Source organism: Egretta garzetta, unplaced genomic scaffold (genome assembly GCF_000687185.1).
Source record: "Egretta garzetta isolate BGI_Z169 unplaced genomic scaffold, ASM68718v1 scaffold139, whole genome shotgun sequence".
In the NCBI taxonomy this organism is placed as follows: Eukaryota; Metazoa; Chordata; class Aves; order Pelecaniformes; family Ardeidae; genus Egretta; species Egretta garzetta.
The window spans coordinates 2,874,443-2,891,303 of record NW_009260832.1 but is presented as its reverse complement, the minus strand read 5'-3'; the positions used below and the strand labels follow the sequence as shown (position 1 = coordinate 2,891,303).

Sequence of the window (16,861 nt, the reverse complement as noted above, 5' to 3'; positions counted from 1 at the left end):
TATTCTTTTCTCTAATATTGTTACCACAAGTATTCTTTAGGCACAGGGGACAGCTAGCTCTCAGCTTTTAATGTTAATTACAGTAACCTCCATAGACATCATCACCTCTTCTTTTAATTCATAATGTAGGCATAAAGTACCACTTCAGCTCTCCACGACTGTAGCAAAGTTCACTGCACTCTAGGGTTTTTTGTGACAGCTTCCTCTTTAAAGCTTTTTTTTATAATTCCGTAATAAAAAAGTTACTTCGGAATTCCATGTAAAATGGAAGGATATTTTATTTTGTGAATGAACTAAAACCCGAGAAGTTAAAGAGTAAAAATAAATAAAAGCGCTCCCTCTTATATTTTTTCCAGTCATATAATTCAAAGGTAATTCTGACTTCATATTGCACAAAGATGGACATTATTCGTTAATATAGGCTGAGGATGGGATACAAAATCAAAATGAAGACACTTGGCCCTGGTTGTCTACAAGCAGGTGTCTTCAGGCACAGCAATGCTCAATGCATTGCCTAAGAACAGCTTCCCACTGACATCTGAGATGTCCTATAGCATGTGGCAACATTTGAATGGTGCTCACAGATATGGCCAAAGAGCTGTAGATAGCATGTTCCTGTAGTGCAGCAGCTGGCAGCCAGACAGTACACTCTAGAGCATCTCAAATGACATTAGACACCAGCATTCAAGCAACCAGACAGGATGTTTAAAGTCTCGTTATAAATCAATAGAGAGCTCATCAGAATTGTCAGTGGAGTTTGGAGGCTATTTCCATCCTTCAATTCATTCTAAAGTAGACATCTAGTCTCCGGTCAGACGAATTTCTGTATATAGATACACAAATTTAGTAGTCTTAATCTCAAGCTGAGTCCTACCACAGATGTCTTTAAAAATATCTTTAAGTTCATCAATCTCAGCAGTGTTCTAACATTCAAATAGCAATAACTGCACCTTGTATGACCAAAGTAAGTTAACAGAAGTTACATTATTTCCCTTCTCCAATGCTTCTCAGGCAAAAATATACCCAACCAGATTCTTGTATTAGGCCCCAATTAAAGAAGCGTGTCAACCAAGTAAATGCTTGTTTTCTTCACAGGAGAATTACTACAGACAAAAGGAAAGTCAGTGCTCATCGGCATAATACTGGATTAGTGCCTCAAGAGGGCAAACAGGAAGCATTCGGATTTTGCCCTTGATCATTCCTCATCCACTCACCTGTCTACATGAGCATTTTAGTACAAATCAGGAGCACACATTAACACTTATAACCTACATTACTAAGGCAGTGCCAAAGGAAAATGTCTTATCAACAAGCTACAAAGCATTAGAAACCACTACATCATAAATTAAGTCTAATTTGCAACCATCAAGAAACAAACAAACAGAAATAGTATTTCCAAGCATAAGGGTTTATTTTCTTTTATCTTTTGCTTTATTTTATCTTACGGAAAAAATTAGGGACCTAAACCCTGATGATAGCAACACATTAGTCAAGTTCACAATTTCTTGGATTATACCCAGTTACAGGAACATCCCACATGAAATATTAATATTTAATACCCTAATAGTACAAAAACCTGTACCCTCAAAAAATTGTCAGGACCCATGGCTACTCTCATGTAGTGACTCTCCCGTTACATTCTTTTACATTTAAAGCTGATTGCGAATTTGCCTCTAAAATGTTTAGCAGCCATAAAAAATACTTCTGTTTGAGATTAGCTATCATCGTTGCCTGAGGACTTCACTTAGAGAATCCAGTTTAGCTACATTCTCTTTGCAAAGCATGTAAAAAATATTTTTCTTCATCAGATTCAGGAGATGTGACCCACAAAAAGCACACACAATGAATAAAATTGAAGTTATGAAGACAGTAAATTTGAAACATGTATTATTAAAAATTATACACCATAGATGGTGTCAAAGTATATGTCCTAAATTAAGAGGTGGTGGTCATACATCATATTTGAAAGAGTAGGCAAAAACTATGGGGACTCACTACTTATCAGGGGTGGATTCAGGAACCTAAAATGAGTCTGAAAATAGAAAACTGTAACTAGATGGAGTTTCCTCTCAGTGATATCCATTCCCGTAGCACCTAATTCTGCCATCAAGCATCATTGTCTCCAACATATTATTTAAGGATTTTGTAATTTCAGGTCTCACTCCCTCTCTTGCACTTATGCAATGCCTTTCTTCTGAGAATTGCAGAGGTTTGTATATAAATAATAAGGTATATAACACCTATGAATTAGGAAGTTCCACCTTTCACAGATAGAACTGAAACAGAGCTAACGCACCCCAGATCTACAAATTTTCTGAAGTCATCTTCTCCCAGAAAAGATTACAATAACTCTAATTTGCTTTGGAAAATTGCTGTGTCCTAAGTGAACTCTCCTGCAATTTGAAGGTATCTTACTGCAGTAATATCTAACATGAAAGAGGAAGGGACTGTTATTTTTTCCCGAATCAGATTTCCGTGATATGTGTCATTACAAGTCCAAAACAAGTGAACGCTGATGCTACGGAGGTATCAGTCATGACTCTGCAGCTGTGGGCGAGCTCCATTCTACACTTTTTTTCCACTTAAAAAAAAAAAAAAAAAAAAAAATCAATTCAAATCCTGCTATGCTTAAAAAACGCATCATATACTCTCTAACCTGAATGACCAACATGAAGTTCGTTCTCCAAATGTAAGTTTTAACATAAATTCACTGATGTGTGAGCAGAATCTACACAGAATAAGAAAAATATGATTCCTTGGAGCATTACCATCAGCCTCAGCATGACCCGGGATGATTTTTGGCTACAGCACGAAGCAGGGTCTTCCCAGCCTGCTGCAGCCCATTTAAAGTGTAAGCGCATGTTTCATGAAGAAGCAAGGTGGTAGCCAAGCTCAGGGCAACAGTTTCTAACTACTGTGATTAGACAGACAAGAAGGAAATTCAGACCAAGGGCTGGTGTGGGAGGTCGTTTTGACAGAGAGAAACTTTGCTCTCCAAGCTGATTTGCACATGGCAATCCTATTTAAACGGAGCAACGTAGAGAAAGGGCTTGCATCAGAAGTTTTCACTGATAAATCGTTTCTTTCCAGCCGCCACCGTTTTGTAAAGATCCTACAGCCGGAGACAAGACGCAGAATTTGTGCTCATAAAGCTCCCTGCGGTACTGCTGCCTCCAGTACGGCATGGAAAAAAAAGTAACCTTAGCTGGATAACTACAATTGGATCATACGCTGAGCTTTTAACTGTACAGGCAGAGGGACTCGCTCTTTGCTTCTGTTTGTGGGGGGGCGGTTGTGTTTGGCTTTTTTTTTTCCTTCTTTTTGGTGATATTAATCTCCATAGTACTATTCCAAATCAATAACTCCATTACAAAATAAAGGCATTTTCATCAGCTCACTTTCAGCTGCTCTGCCAAAAAAAAAAAAAAAAAAAAAAAAATCTTAATTAGCCAGTATTTTTGGGCTGCTTTGTTATAACCAGCAGAATGGTGAATCTGCCCCCAACTGTTAATAATTAAAAAGTCATTTAAGGCTGCATATCTTCAAAGCATTAAAAATAATTATGCAACAGGACTGTTACGGGGTATGCTCACTTAATATAGCTCAAAGAAATGAGATAAGAATTACTTACTGAAGATGTACATATAAGGCTGCCTTGCAATGAAGGTAGGTGTGTGTGGAAGGGGAACGGAGGAGGAGGAGATCCTCACTGGGAAAAGACTACTCAAAGTTTTCTCCAAATATTCTTTAGTGGAATCTGCTGCTTTTTACCTCATCTTGGAAACATATAGCCATGCAGATAAGGCAGTATTAAATGGATCACTGCTGCCTCTGGAAAGGAAGATAAGTTAGCCTTTGCTGCTTAGATATTCGCTTTCTGACAGCTGTTCTTCTTTCTCACAAACTTCCTCTGCCAAGTGAAGATTATTTGGGATTGACAAACCTGTGCTTTGGAATAAACAAGATCTTTTCTCTGATAGGGTGTTGGAAACTGATACTTAAGATACAGATAACAGTATAGTCTGTCAGGCGTATTATATAGTGTGAGGGGGTCTTGGGGAAAAGGTACCAAGCCACACAAATACCTACATATGCCTAACAGTGTTTATGAACCTGTCCTACTCCAAAAGATATCAAGAGCAGGAAATCTCTCTCTCACGCACTGCAACTCTGATTAAAAAAATGCAATTCTGCTTCCTACGCCGTGTGAGGGTGAGACAAAAAAGCAGAAAGACGAGAAAAGACCAGGAGGTTGAAGTAGCTGAAATGGAGAAATTCACACAAAGCAGTGCCAAGACCTAATGAAAGTACGAGGCAGTTTGATTTCTTGAAAAAAAAAAAAAATGCATATGCCCATGGGATCGTTACCTGCTCTGTAACCAACACCAGCCACGTGGCGCATCAGGGCTGCCAGCAGTCCTGCAAGCAGTCCTTCCCAATCAGCAAACCTGCTGCCACACCCGCAACTGGAGAGGAGGAAAAAGTTACGAATGGTCCCAAATTCCTCGGTGCCACTTTGTTAAGCACCAGTGCTAAGGCTGCTGTTCTAAACACAACCTGTGCTTGATCTGCAGCCCTAAAGGGGGGGTGCCACCTTCCCTTTAAACCTTACCAGCTCCTAATTCAGGCCAAGATGCTTCACCAGTGAGGCAGCAAACAGGCACTTCAGACACTCTTTTAATGCAAGGTCTGGAGGTCTCTGCATCTTCTCAGTCTCCTTTCCCTCAAAGAGCAGCAAGCAGGGCTAGAAGCACTTCTTTAACCCGGTACTTCAAAGATCATAGAATCATAGAATGTTTGGGGTTGGAAGGGACCCCTAGAGGTCATCTAGTACAACCCCCCTGCAGTGAGCAGGGACACCGCTAACTAGATCAGGTTGCTCAGAGCCCCATCCAACCTGGCCTTGAATGTTTCCAGAGATGGGGCCTCCACTACTTCCCTGGGCAACCGGTTCCAGTGTTTCACCACCCTCATTGTAAAGAATTTCTTCCTTAGATCTAGTCTAAACCTACCCTGCTTCAGTTTAAAACCATTACCCCTTGTCCTGTCACAGCTGGACCTACTAAAAGATTTTCCCCATCTTTCCTATAGGCCCCCTTTAAGTACTGAAAGGCCGCAATCAGGTCTCCCCACAGCCTTCTCTCCTCCACGCTGAACAAGCCCAACTCCCTCAGCCTGTCCTCATAGGAGAGGTGCTCCAGCCCCCGGATCATTTTTGTAGCCCTCCTCTGGACCCGCTCCAACACTTCCATGTTCTTCTTGTGCTGAGGGCTCCAGAGCTGGACACAGTGCTCCAGGTGAGGTCTCACCAGAGCAGAGTAAAGGGACAGAATCCCCTCCCTTGACCTGCTGGCCACGCTTCTCTTGATGCAGCCCAGAGTACGGTTGGCCTTCCGAGATGCCAGCGCACATGGCCGGCTCCTGGCCAGCTTTTCATCCACCAGCACCCCCAAGTCCCTCTCAGCAGGGCTGCTCTCGATCCTTTCTTCCCCCAGCCCGTACTGATACCAGGAATTACCCTGACCCAGGTGCAGGACCTTGCACTTGGCCTTGTTGAACCTCACGAGGTTCACACAAGCTCAGGGGTCTTCTAGACCCAATAATCCGTGGGAATTAGCTGGACTCAAGTAAACACCAGGGAACTACAAACATTTTAAGACTTCTCTAAGTTTTAGCATTTTGTCTTTTGAAAGGCTACACACACACAAGCAGATGTCATCTATACCAGCTGTCACTCACTGCAGTTACTGCCACACGAGTGATAATGTGACACCCTGAAGTTCAGGTGCTGGAATACATTCTTTTTGTTTCCCCAGATGATGTTCTGCAGCAAAATAATCCCAAACCAAACACATTACATACATGCGTATTTACATGTGTATGCGGGCAAGCACTTGAAAATGACAGCTACTCATAAATTTATCCATAAATTACCAATAGTCACTTTCAGACATGTTGCTGCTTAACATACTTGTACAGGCTGCAGGTTCCTTGAACTCAGAATCTCTCCTTTTTATTGCCAAAAGCAGCATTTAGGTGCAAAGAGGTGCTGAAACTTTGTGAAGCTTTCCCGTTACATACATGCTACCATTCACCACTTTGGATTCAAAGTTTGCTGACATCCTGTCGATAGAGATTTTCTGTTTGAATGCTTAACACCAGCCAAGCCCTGCACTTTTCTTTTACCTGGAGTAATGGATAGCTTGATGTCCTGCAATATTAAAATAGAAGTCAGTTGTATGTTTCATCTCATCAGTATGTCCAGAGACTTCAATCCAGTGTGCTATTGGGAGGCAGTAAACTCCATCTACTACGTTGCTCTCGTCGTAAACACAACTTCGATCATGATGGGGCCCATTACCTAGAACAGAAGAAAGGACAATTGCGGGCTGTGTACCTGCGAAATCCTCTGAAAGATTTGTAGGAGATGAGAAGTGAGTATTTAAGGCAAGGAGTGGTGTTCGCTGCCTGTTCATACTGCTTTTCTCATCACACGTTAACACCTCAAATAGTTGTAACAGAAACGCTGCCACAAAGCAAATGCTCAGTACTAAAATCAAGTTTTGCAAGTTATTTAAAAAAAAATTAAAGCTGTATAAGACTCCCAAATCATCAACCGTGCCACTTACAATTTCAGGAATAATTAATTCCCTTTAAGTTCCTCATCTGATGTCTGATAATACGTGACCTCAGTGTTTAATGCTTCTGCTGTGTGGCCTCCCTCTGGGGGGTTCAGCTTGCTGTGGCCCGAGGTCTAGCCCTGACAACGGCACAGCAGTGTCACCACCATGCCTCAGGCTTACTTCCAAGGAAATTGCCAAGCAACGAGAAAGACATCGGAGAAAGCAGAGTAAGGCCGTGCAAGATCAGAAAGGTAAAACCACTAACAAAGGTAGGACTGGTGTCACTGGAATTGTTACCAGCTTAAGGATTCAAGAGGAAAAACACCAATGTGGAAAGGCATCGAATGCCAAAGAAGAAAAGCTCATTAAATCCTACCTGTCTTTATGTTTGCTAACCAATAAGCAATCACTTTGTACTCTTCAGATGCACATGTCCCGCTTACAGAGTCTGCTCATACACAGTAAAAGTTGTCCAAAGTGACCCAGAGAGATGGTCACATCTGCAATGCTGAGCGATCACAATTGCCTAAAACAGCCTTGTATAAAGGAAAAAAATTTTTTACAGTTTTCTACTATCTAATATCCATTACCCCTTCTTCTTCTCTTTCAGCAATAGTGTGAGCTTTAGTACAGAAAACCAATTTTTAATACCATGCCAGAGTAAGCAACTTGAATTGAACCGGGTCGTGTCATCAATCAAAAGGTTATCTAGCCTCCCAAAATTCAATACATCTATTTTCTCCCCCCCATTTTTACATACTTATTGTAATACTAATTGCCATGTAGGAATTATTGTGCAGATTAGAAGTGACCTAGTCTATGGCTTGCTTTTAATGTAAGCCTGTTACATTTATACATTATTAATGATGTTAGAACATTTCTGAGTAAAATTATGCCTGAAGGAATACCTTCAATTCCTCACTGCACGTAGATACATGACCGGCTTCCAAGCACCACATTTAGGGAAATTTGCTAGAGCAAGAGCATTTTGGGAGATGTATTAATGCAATTATTAGAGAATAAGACTAACATTTAATACTAAAGCTCAAATGATCTCCTTATTTCCAGATGACATGCAGCATGTTTTATCATGATTGTGAAATATTATTATTTACCAAAAAGAAAAAGAAAATACTAGGCAGAAAACGATCTTCTCTCTATATTGCTGAACCATTACGTATCACATGCAATGTTATGACACAGCTTTTGATAAATAAGGTGGGCAAGATCAGTATATAGCTCCTGAAGCTACAAATCTTACCGCTATATTTTTATCTCACGATTGTAATTGTTTACACATTCTTACCACTTTTAAACAATATTTGAAGACAGCAGTATACATCAACAAATACATACAACAGCGTAACAAAACCTATTTGAAGACAGCAGTATACATCAACAAATACAACAGCGTAACAAAACATATAGATGTTTATAACACTTAATTGACCTAATGCATTCAGCCAAACCTTTACAACCACACATAACACATCTTGCCTTCCCCATTTTACTCTCTGACAACTGTCTGCAGCGATGCACATCACCGTGGCCCTGCCCAGCCATCACAAGGCTGTGTCTGATCCTCACTCCCAGCCTCAGCCCCATCCCCACGTAGGTACCTAATGCCCAGCACTACTCTGGTGGGCCCAGCTGCCTGCTCCTGGGTGCCAGCCCTGTGGGGTGTCCCTGCAGTCCCCAGGGAGCCACCAGCACCCCAGCAGTTTGGAACCATGTTCTCAGGATCTCTGGCTCTTTTGCTGCTCCCAGCCCTGTTTTCCCTCGTACTCACTGTGGCTCCCCCAAGGACTGCCCCTTCCATTGCTCACAGCTGTTCCTCCTCTCCCACCAGGGCTTCTGCACAAATTTTTGCAATCACAATCTATGATCTCTCCCTCCTGCTTAATTTCTTCTTTCCTCGAGGTGCTAGTCAGTCCTACAAGGCCATAAAGCCTCATTCTTCTTGGTCTTCATGATCTCAATTGCATTGCTGCGTGCTTCCCACTTTCCTGTTTCCAACTGCTGCTTGAGCAGTGTGTACTTCTGTCACTTGCCGGTTTTGCTGTCCATCCTCCTTCTCCTCTGGTTTTAATTCTTGGCTCTTTTTTCCCCTTCCCTCTCTATTACCTGCCTTCTTAAATGGCAGTAACCTCCTTGCCTTGTAACCTTTTCGCCTTCACCATCATTCATTCCCTTACCTAGCCTACAACTGCACCTTAAAGTGGGGCCAAGAGTAAATTGCCATGAGACAGCTGTTTTGCTTGTTCCCTCAAACAGGTTTTGTCAAATCTCATTCTGAAAAGCTTCCTTCTTGAATTGTTATTTATCACTGTTGGTTTTTCTGCACCACTCAACCTCACCTCCCCGCCGTGGCCTACAGTCAAACAGGAATCTCAAAAGGTATGTTTCCATTTTGGCTGTAACACCCCAGCAAACAACAACAGCTTCCATTTGTAACATTTTTCATGAGAATTGCACAGCTCTTTGCTAGTCCTTGCATACTATCTACTGATCTATGAATTAACAACCCTCTTACTGCAATATGATGTCTGTGCAACAGAACGTACATGAATATACATTCAATATACATATTCATGTGTGTATGTATAATTCATGTATATATGTGTATGTTCATGTGTGTATATATAGAGTCATAGAATGTTTTGGGTTGGAAGGGACCCCTAGAGGCCATCTAGTCCAACCCCCCTGCAGTGAGCAGGGACACTGCTAACTAGATCAGGTTGCTCAGAGCCCCGTCCAACCTGGCCTTGAATGCTTCCAGGGATGGGGCCTCCACTGCCTCTCTGGGCAACATGTTCATGATGAATATATATTCAACAAATACAGTGATATAATTTCAGACAGGAAGGGGAGAGTGATACCATCCCCGAGAAATACTAATTTAGAGAACAGTATGATCATACTGAGCTGTTCAGGAAGCTGAAATCTCCATTCCCTTTGCAAGGAGTTATGAAAGAAGGCAATTACCGCAAACGATCAGGACCTCGCTACCCAGGCAATATCCAAATGATACACAAGTGCTTCTTGCCACAGTTTGCTTCACACTTAACAAGTAAGTTTCAAAAAAAGAGAAAATTGTTCTATCGGTTCACATCATGCTTCTGCTAGCACAGTTTGTCACAGGAAAACTGTAATATTTTGGATGCCATAAAACAACAGCACAAGGAAATAGTTTTAGAAGTAGAGCCAGATGACAAGTTTGGGGGAGTACTGTAGAACTCATCTATAATTTAGAGCTGCTATAAAAGGGCTTTATCTTCCAGAGCCATTTAATACAAAAATAAGTCAGCCAATGATACCAACTTTCATTCAAGGTAACTGATCGTTGAAAACAACCAACATCACTTACATGTTCTGTCACATATTTGCAAAACGTACACAGTCAGGGAAATGGGCACAGCTTGGTAGATGAGCAGAAGTCATTAACTGGATTATCCTCAGTTCTTCCTTTTCCACCCCTATCTTTTTAAACCTTTCCTCATGAGTTTCCTTGGTCTGAAGCAAGGTGCATCAGCCTTGTGGTATGAGGTACATCCGGTCAAAACACGCCCTAGTCTAGTTTTAGCCCCTTTATCTCTGCTGATGGAGCAGGCTCCTTGCATCTCCTCTGTGGTAGTTCCATGAATCCACCAGACTCAGACGAGCTGGCCCAAGACTTCTTGCAAACACAGGAAGAGTTTGTGCTAAGAACAAAAAAGCTTTCAGAGTCAGAGGTGGGATAAAAATCTGGCACGCTAAATGAAATGCTTACTCTCCCCTCCCTTGCCACGACAGGCCAAGCAAACTCCTTTCTGGATGTGGATCCCTGGAGCACGGGGGCTGTCCCACGCCCAGGGTAGCCAGTTGGGCAGGGTGTTAGCTCCAGGCAGCACCCAACGGCACCGCAAACCAAACCCCACCACTTCCTCGTGCTCTCTCTGGTCCAGGGCTGTTTGTGGGGTGCGGTCAGCTAGTTTGGGAGGAAACAGAGCACCTGATGCAGGCAGTGGGACCAAGCTTGGCAGAAACTGATTCTTCTCAGTGCATCAGAAATGTGTCGCGGCCCTGGTGCTCAGGAACCAGAGGGAAAAGATAGAGGCCAGTGCAGAGACAAGTGCCGTGAGACTGCATGTATGCAGAGTCTGGACATGTCTGCTCGTGACTGAAGCTGCTCATACCCACACCAAGCTCCCACTCTGCTTAATTCCCTCACAGGTCCCAGTTATCTGAAAGGCCACCGCACCTTTGGATCTTCTAAGTGACTTTCTAAGAAGTCAGACTCGGCAGCCGACCCCCACAGAAACTCAGCTTTATTACTCACTTCTCAAATGCACAAAGCATTTCACAAAGTAAATTACCCAAACTGAAGGCCTAGTGCTGAAGGTTAGTTGCTGTACCTGAAGCTGGGAAAGGTCCTATCTACAAGCTGGGAAGGCTATCCTGACCGTGCTGGGCAACCCCTGCCTGTCAGGGTGCCTCCACATCACCGCCTGGCATGGCACAGAGAACGCCCAGGGTTTCATTTGCTGCAATCCAACGTGCTTCCAGGACCACAAGAGCAGATGACATCTTTACCAGGAACCAAGTGTGCACCACTGGCCAGTCCCAGGCACATACCGCTCACGCAGAGATTGAACGGTCGGAGGATTTTGCATCCCTATTACAAGCTGGGTGCTAGGAGGGAAACAGCTTGAAGCGTGCCAGTGCTGAGCGCGAGGGCAGACTGCAAAATCCCCACGGGAGGTGCAAGGCAAATTCATTCAAATTGTTCATGTAAATACATCTGTCCCTTCGCACTGACTCGTCTCCCCAAGCTTGCCCAAACCTTGTACAAAGACTTCAAGATACTTTGAACAAATCCCCGATGACTCTACCAGTCTCCAGAGTGGGGAATTCATCGCAACTCCCGTGCAAACGCCTGCCTGCCTCTGCACTAGCATTTGCAAGACAACAGCAGCACCGGTCTCCGAACCAAATGCTGTTTTCTCACATGTTGCTCACAGCACACATCATCAGACCACTGGGTACATTTCCAGGTACTTTTAACATGAAACAAACAATTATTTGGGTGATTTTTTTTTTATAGTCGAGAAAACATTGTGCAGCCTCAAAGATTTGAGGGAATTTTAATAGCATTTCAACTTCTCTGTTCCTGGAGCCAGTAGTAAAGCGACAAAAATCAAAACTGTTTTCCACTTGCCTGTTCATCTTTGCAGAAAAGAACACAAGCACAAATGCCCTTTCAGAAAGGGCAATACACAACAGGAACCACATGTTTTCACAGCCCAAGCCACTCTAAATTCAGGGGGTTTTCTTCATCTTCTTTTTATTCATGTTGTTTCAAGTGGCAAAACATTTGTTTAATTATTTATTTTTGGGAGGCAAATACACAATTGTTTGAAAACATGTAAAATGTAACCATAAAAAAAGGGTAAGATAAATATCTGAACAGTGCTGATCCTCCTGTTAATTGATCATGTGGACTTTCCTAATTAAAGAACAAAAGGAATTTGGAAGAGTTTATTAGAAGATACAGGTCCCAGTTTAACCGATAGTGTAGCGCTGGTTTGCCTTCAATAAGGTCCAGAATGATTTTATATAAACTCCGTCTTTGTGACTCTTCACAGCAAAAATGCTTATCTGAAAGAGAAACTTAAAAATCATTTTCTACGCATTAAATTATAAAATCTCATGGCTTTTGCAGCCCACCTGTTGCTCTCTCTACTGCGGATGGTTGCGCAGTGGAATCCACTGATGTAGGGGACTGCTGGAGAGCAAAGCAGCCAGCAGCCCCACTTACAGCTCAAGCCTCACAGAGGGCTCTCTTTCGCCATCTGCATAACTGCACGTATGGCTCCTGGCTTAATGCATATGAAGGATGATCAAAGTGGCATACAAAGGAAGCTGGCTGCGCAAACAACCAAACAAAAGATTAAAACCAAAGATCTCCACGTAGCTGATAAATGGCACTGGCAAAAGACAGAGAGAAGAACAGATGAAGATACAGTAAGTAAAAAAGAGACATCCAAAGACCAAGGACTGGAAGAAGATAAGCAGGGGCCAGAAGAGGATCTTCTGAAATTTAAGCTAACCACGTGCAGCAACAGAATATGAAGAAAAACCTGCAGTTACTATTCTATTACAGCTGTACTGCAGAGATGAAAAAAATATAACCCAACAGTCTGCCAACAGCACAGACTCATCTTGACACAGAGGACAACTGCACACAGATTGCATAATGTGCGGGAAGAGTCACACTGGTGAAATTATCAGCTTGATCCTAAAAGATGATGAGCAAAATCTAGGCCAATGAAATTTCTCAGCTCCATTAAGTGTGGTGAACAAAAAACCATGAATGAATGGGAAAAATAAGCCTGCCTCTTCCACTGTCTCCGCAGAGCTCTTTGTAGCAAAGCCACTTGGTGCACTGCTCAGCCACAGCTCTCACAGCTACGGGCTTCTTGCATACCTTGCTGGAAGCTTTGACTTTTTGGGGTTTTTTACTGTGTGAGGGGAGGTATGTAGAACCTGCAGGGCACAGCAGCAGCTGTCGAGGTGCTGCATATCTCATCCCTGCCTTAGGCAGACGCTACGCCAAGACTTATCACTTCCAAACTCCAGCAAGGTCGGCGTGCTTCTCGGCTCACTGCCACCTTTGAAAGACCACAGGGCTACTTAGATGACCTCAGACACACCCATTAGGAACTAACAAATCCAAACAGTCAGGCAATTTTCAGATCACCTCCTTACAAATCAGTAAGAGCAAAGGCTTACTCTTACAGTCTCTGTCATAGATTTTGCATGGGCCAGCAGGATTTACATGTCAAGTCAAAATTTTAAGTATGCTTAAATATTGTAAGTAATTACATTTGAAAAATTAAATGAGGTCCTTTAACAAGGTAAATGAACACCTTGAGTTCATGCTTAGAAATTCCCCTGGAAGAGTTTAATAACATCATAAGCACTATTGACACTCTGAGGGCAGAGGAATGGGGATGGGTTGAGGAACGGAAGACTTTTTAAAGAAAAATAGTAAAATAACAACAGGAACTAAAGGAAACATATGGGGAAAAAAAATCTCTGAAATGAAAGATTTAAAAGATGAAGTATTTGTTAACTTCCTTATCTTTCATACCAAAATAAAACAGAAAAAGGCCTCGGGTCCTATTTTGGATGCAACTCTCAGTTAGCTGCATGTGCTACTACATGGTGTCATTATCAGCCATTACTCTAACTGGACTTCCAACACCACACTTACAATACTCAAATTTACTTACCCTTTGCACCAGATTCTGTCGTGAAAGTCTCCCTGCCGCCCGTTTCAATGAAATTCAATCTCTGATGTCTTGAAACAGGATCTGTCTCAATCCCAGCAAAGCTGAATTGGTATCGACTGTTCAGAACCCGGGAGATGGGAAGCTGAACTCCCCTCGCTGGGACTGAGCTAGGTCAGGTCCTTCGGCAGCCTGAGCCTGTCACAGGCTCTCAGACTGGAGTCCCACCTTCCCAAAGCCTCCATAAAGCCCCTGAATAGCTGCCCCCTGCTTTTACACCTCTGACAAATAGCCCCAAATAACACATTTTAATTCTGTATGGCATGTGCTAACCCTTACTCGTATGCTTAATAAAAATATACTTACTCTGCTTTTTAATGCTACTTTTTTTCTTGTCAATAAACTTGCCTGCCCTTTGGATTCTGAAAACAGTAGGTGAATTTTTTGTATTACTTAAATACTTAATATTACCGTAAGACAAAACTGGTAATTTGCCACACCTAGTTCACTATCACCCTCTTCATGACTGGTGTAACTTTCAGAAAGGTTCCCTTGCATTTGCCAGCCCAAAAGAGATTATCAAAAAAGCAGGTGGCCATTTGGATCATACACCACATGCTTATTTTCTACCAGACTTAAAGCAGACTGTTTCATCTTCTCATTTGGTAGGGCTGATATATATAACCAAGGAAACAAGTTTTAAGTCTATTAAAATCCAGGTTGAATTCAAGATATTTTTTTTTTAGTCTATTAGTCTACTCCTAAGAGAATTCTTTTTATAGATTTTTAATTATGCCAGAATTAGAACTAAATGGTTTACAAGAAAGCCCTCCTCGGCACTTAATGCTGTTAATCAACAAGGCTTTTTTTTCTTTTTTTTAAAATCAGAGATGAGAAAATAAGAATTTTCAAAGGCAACTTTCAAAAACACGTGTTTTATTCCTCTCTCTAGGTCTGCTTAGGCACAGGTGTTCCTCAGTGGGAGCTGCTACTGTGCTAAGAGTTTTTAGCCAAATGCCCGATCTAATGATGCAGATTAAGCCAGAGAAAAGCAACTAAAAGGGAATTCAGCTTGTGTGAAAAAGAGGTTCTTCTCAGACAGATGGTGGAAATGAGAATAAAGGAAATGCAGATGATTGATAGAATAATGGCCGATAGCGACAAACTGTAGCATGTAATACAGTCTTCCTAACGGCTCCAAAACATTCTGTAGCATTGCACTCGCGATTACCAGTTGTTACTTTCTACCACGTCAGAAAAGACCACTGCACTACAGGCAGCAAACAAGCCACATCAAAGCAGCAACCGTGGCAAAATCTTAACCAAAGTACCAGCCCGGTTACTTTACTTACCACTCGTCAGTGCTTCTCCCCACTGAAAATAAATTCCCGACCCGTACTGCATGCTGATGGCACTTGGAAGTGAGGGCAGGGAAAATTGGTGAATAAATAAAGGATATGCATAAACGATGCATTTATAGCAATTTTTCCATTATAACTACAAATGCTTTAATTAGGCTCTCACAGCAGTTGGAGCTGGCCTCTGATTACCCCTGCAGGTAGGATATGACATATACCTGCCAAATCCAGAGGAGTGCACGTGCTTATTTTTATTCTTCTAATTTTCCAGTTTCATGGGGCAACTCTCCGTGGGTTTATTGCTCTCCAGTAGCCTGCTGGTTAATGCTGACACACAGACAGGAAGCAATGAAGAACTTGCTACCAATGATACCATAATCCATGCCAAGTATGTGTCTTGAGGGAGTTGAAAACAGCACACCAGGAGCCATTGCACTCTGTAAACAGAAGCTTCTCTCCATTCATTAAAGAGGTATTGGGTAGCAGATTTCAAAGTTACCCACTTCTACTCATGAAGTTTCCTCATGTCTGAAAGGTGTATAAAACATCTAGCACTGTCCAGGAAGAAACAGCCTTGCACAATCAAAAAGCATTATTATGCACAATTATTCAGCTCTCAACATCTGACTGCACTTTACATTCCTTCCAAGTCACCACCTACTTCAGAACAAGACTGGGACAGAGGAAGCAAGTAAAGCCCTGGAATATTTTCAAAACTGGAACAGATTACACCAAATACTGATGAAATGTGCAAGTAGCTGCAAGAAACTAGGCAGTTACTGGCTATACGCAGGTAAAATGGCGACACCCAGTGGGAACAATACCACATAAGATATCTGCATTAAAAGAGGTATGAAGAAATGTTATCCTCTCCAGGTTTTCTTTTTTCCTTTTTTTTAAGAATAGAACTGCTATCTAATTTGGGCATCCGCAGATTAGCTTTGGGAAAGAAAGAAAAACAGATGCATCTCCATTAAAGAAAAATAATGTTGCATCCAACTGTAGTCCTCCAGAATGGCCTCAAAGAATTTTCACGTTGCTTTGTCCTGCTATGGCTTAGCCCCGAGTATTTTTTATTCTGTTTCAATTTCTCCAACTTGAATGGCAACTAAGCATTAACTTCCCATACAGCCTTTAAAGAACCTCCCCCATTAAAATAAGAAATTATACCCGGTTTGTTCCAGGGAGTTTAGCCCAAAAAGTGAGATTGTTTTACTTTTCAACACACTGTCACTTTAAAAATGAAATTTCAGTGTGCTTTACCATCACCAATGTTTTCAGCTAATTGAGTGTTCAACTCTTGAAAACTATGAGCAAATTTTACTTCTGATACTTTCACTGATTATATTGCATTATGGCAACCCCTATTACTCTATAAATGTGCCAGTCTGTTTGAACTGTATACGCTGTCCAACAGATGGGTTAAACTGTAACTAAGAAGCTCACAGGAGCATGAACTGGAAATGTTGGAAGGCCACCATGGCAAGCCACGGGCTCTGTAACCTAACATTTTCCAAATCGAACTGTGTTGTATTGTCTGTTTTGGGCCCCCCCGAAGACCACAGAGAGCAGCAGCAGGTAAGCGCAAATAAGACGTCTCCTTTTATCT

General features: G+C 42.1%; 1 protein-coding gene across 1 annotated transcript in view; it reads right to left on the bottom strand.

The window, feature by feature from the left end:
• EPM2A (EPM2A glucan phosphatase, laforin) overlaps nt 1-16,861 on the bottom strand; it is a 40,260-nt gene that overhangs the window by 18,285 nt on the left and 5,114 nt on the right. The window contains exon 2 of the mRNA XM_035902360.1: nt 6,187-6,361. Coding sequence (XP_035758253.1) covers nt 6,187-6,248 — 62 coding nt within the window. The 5' untranslated portion in view covers nt 6,249-6,361. The remainder of the gene's footprint in view (nt 1-6,186; nt 6,362-16,861) is intronic.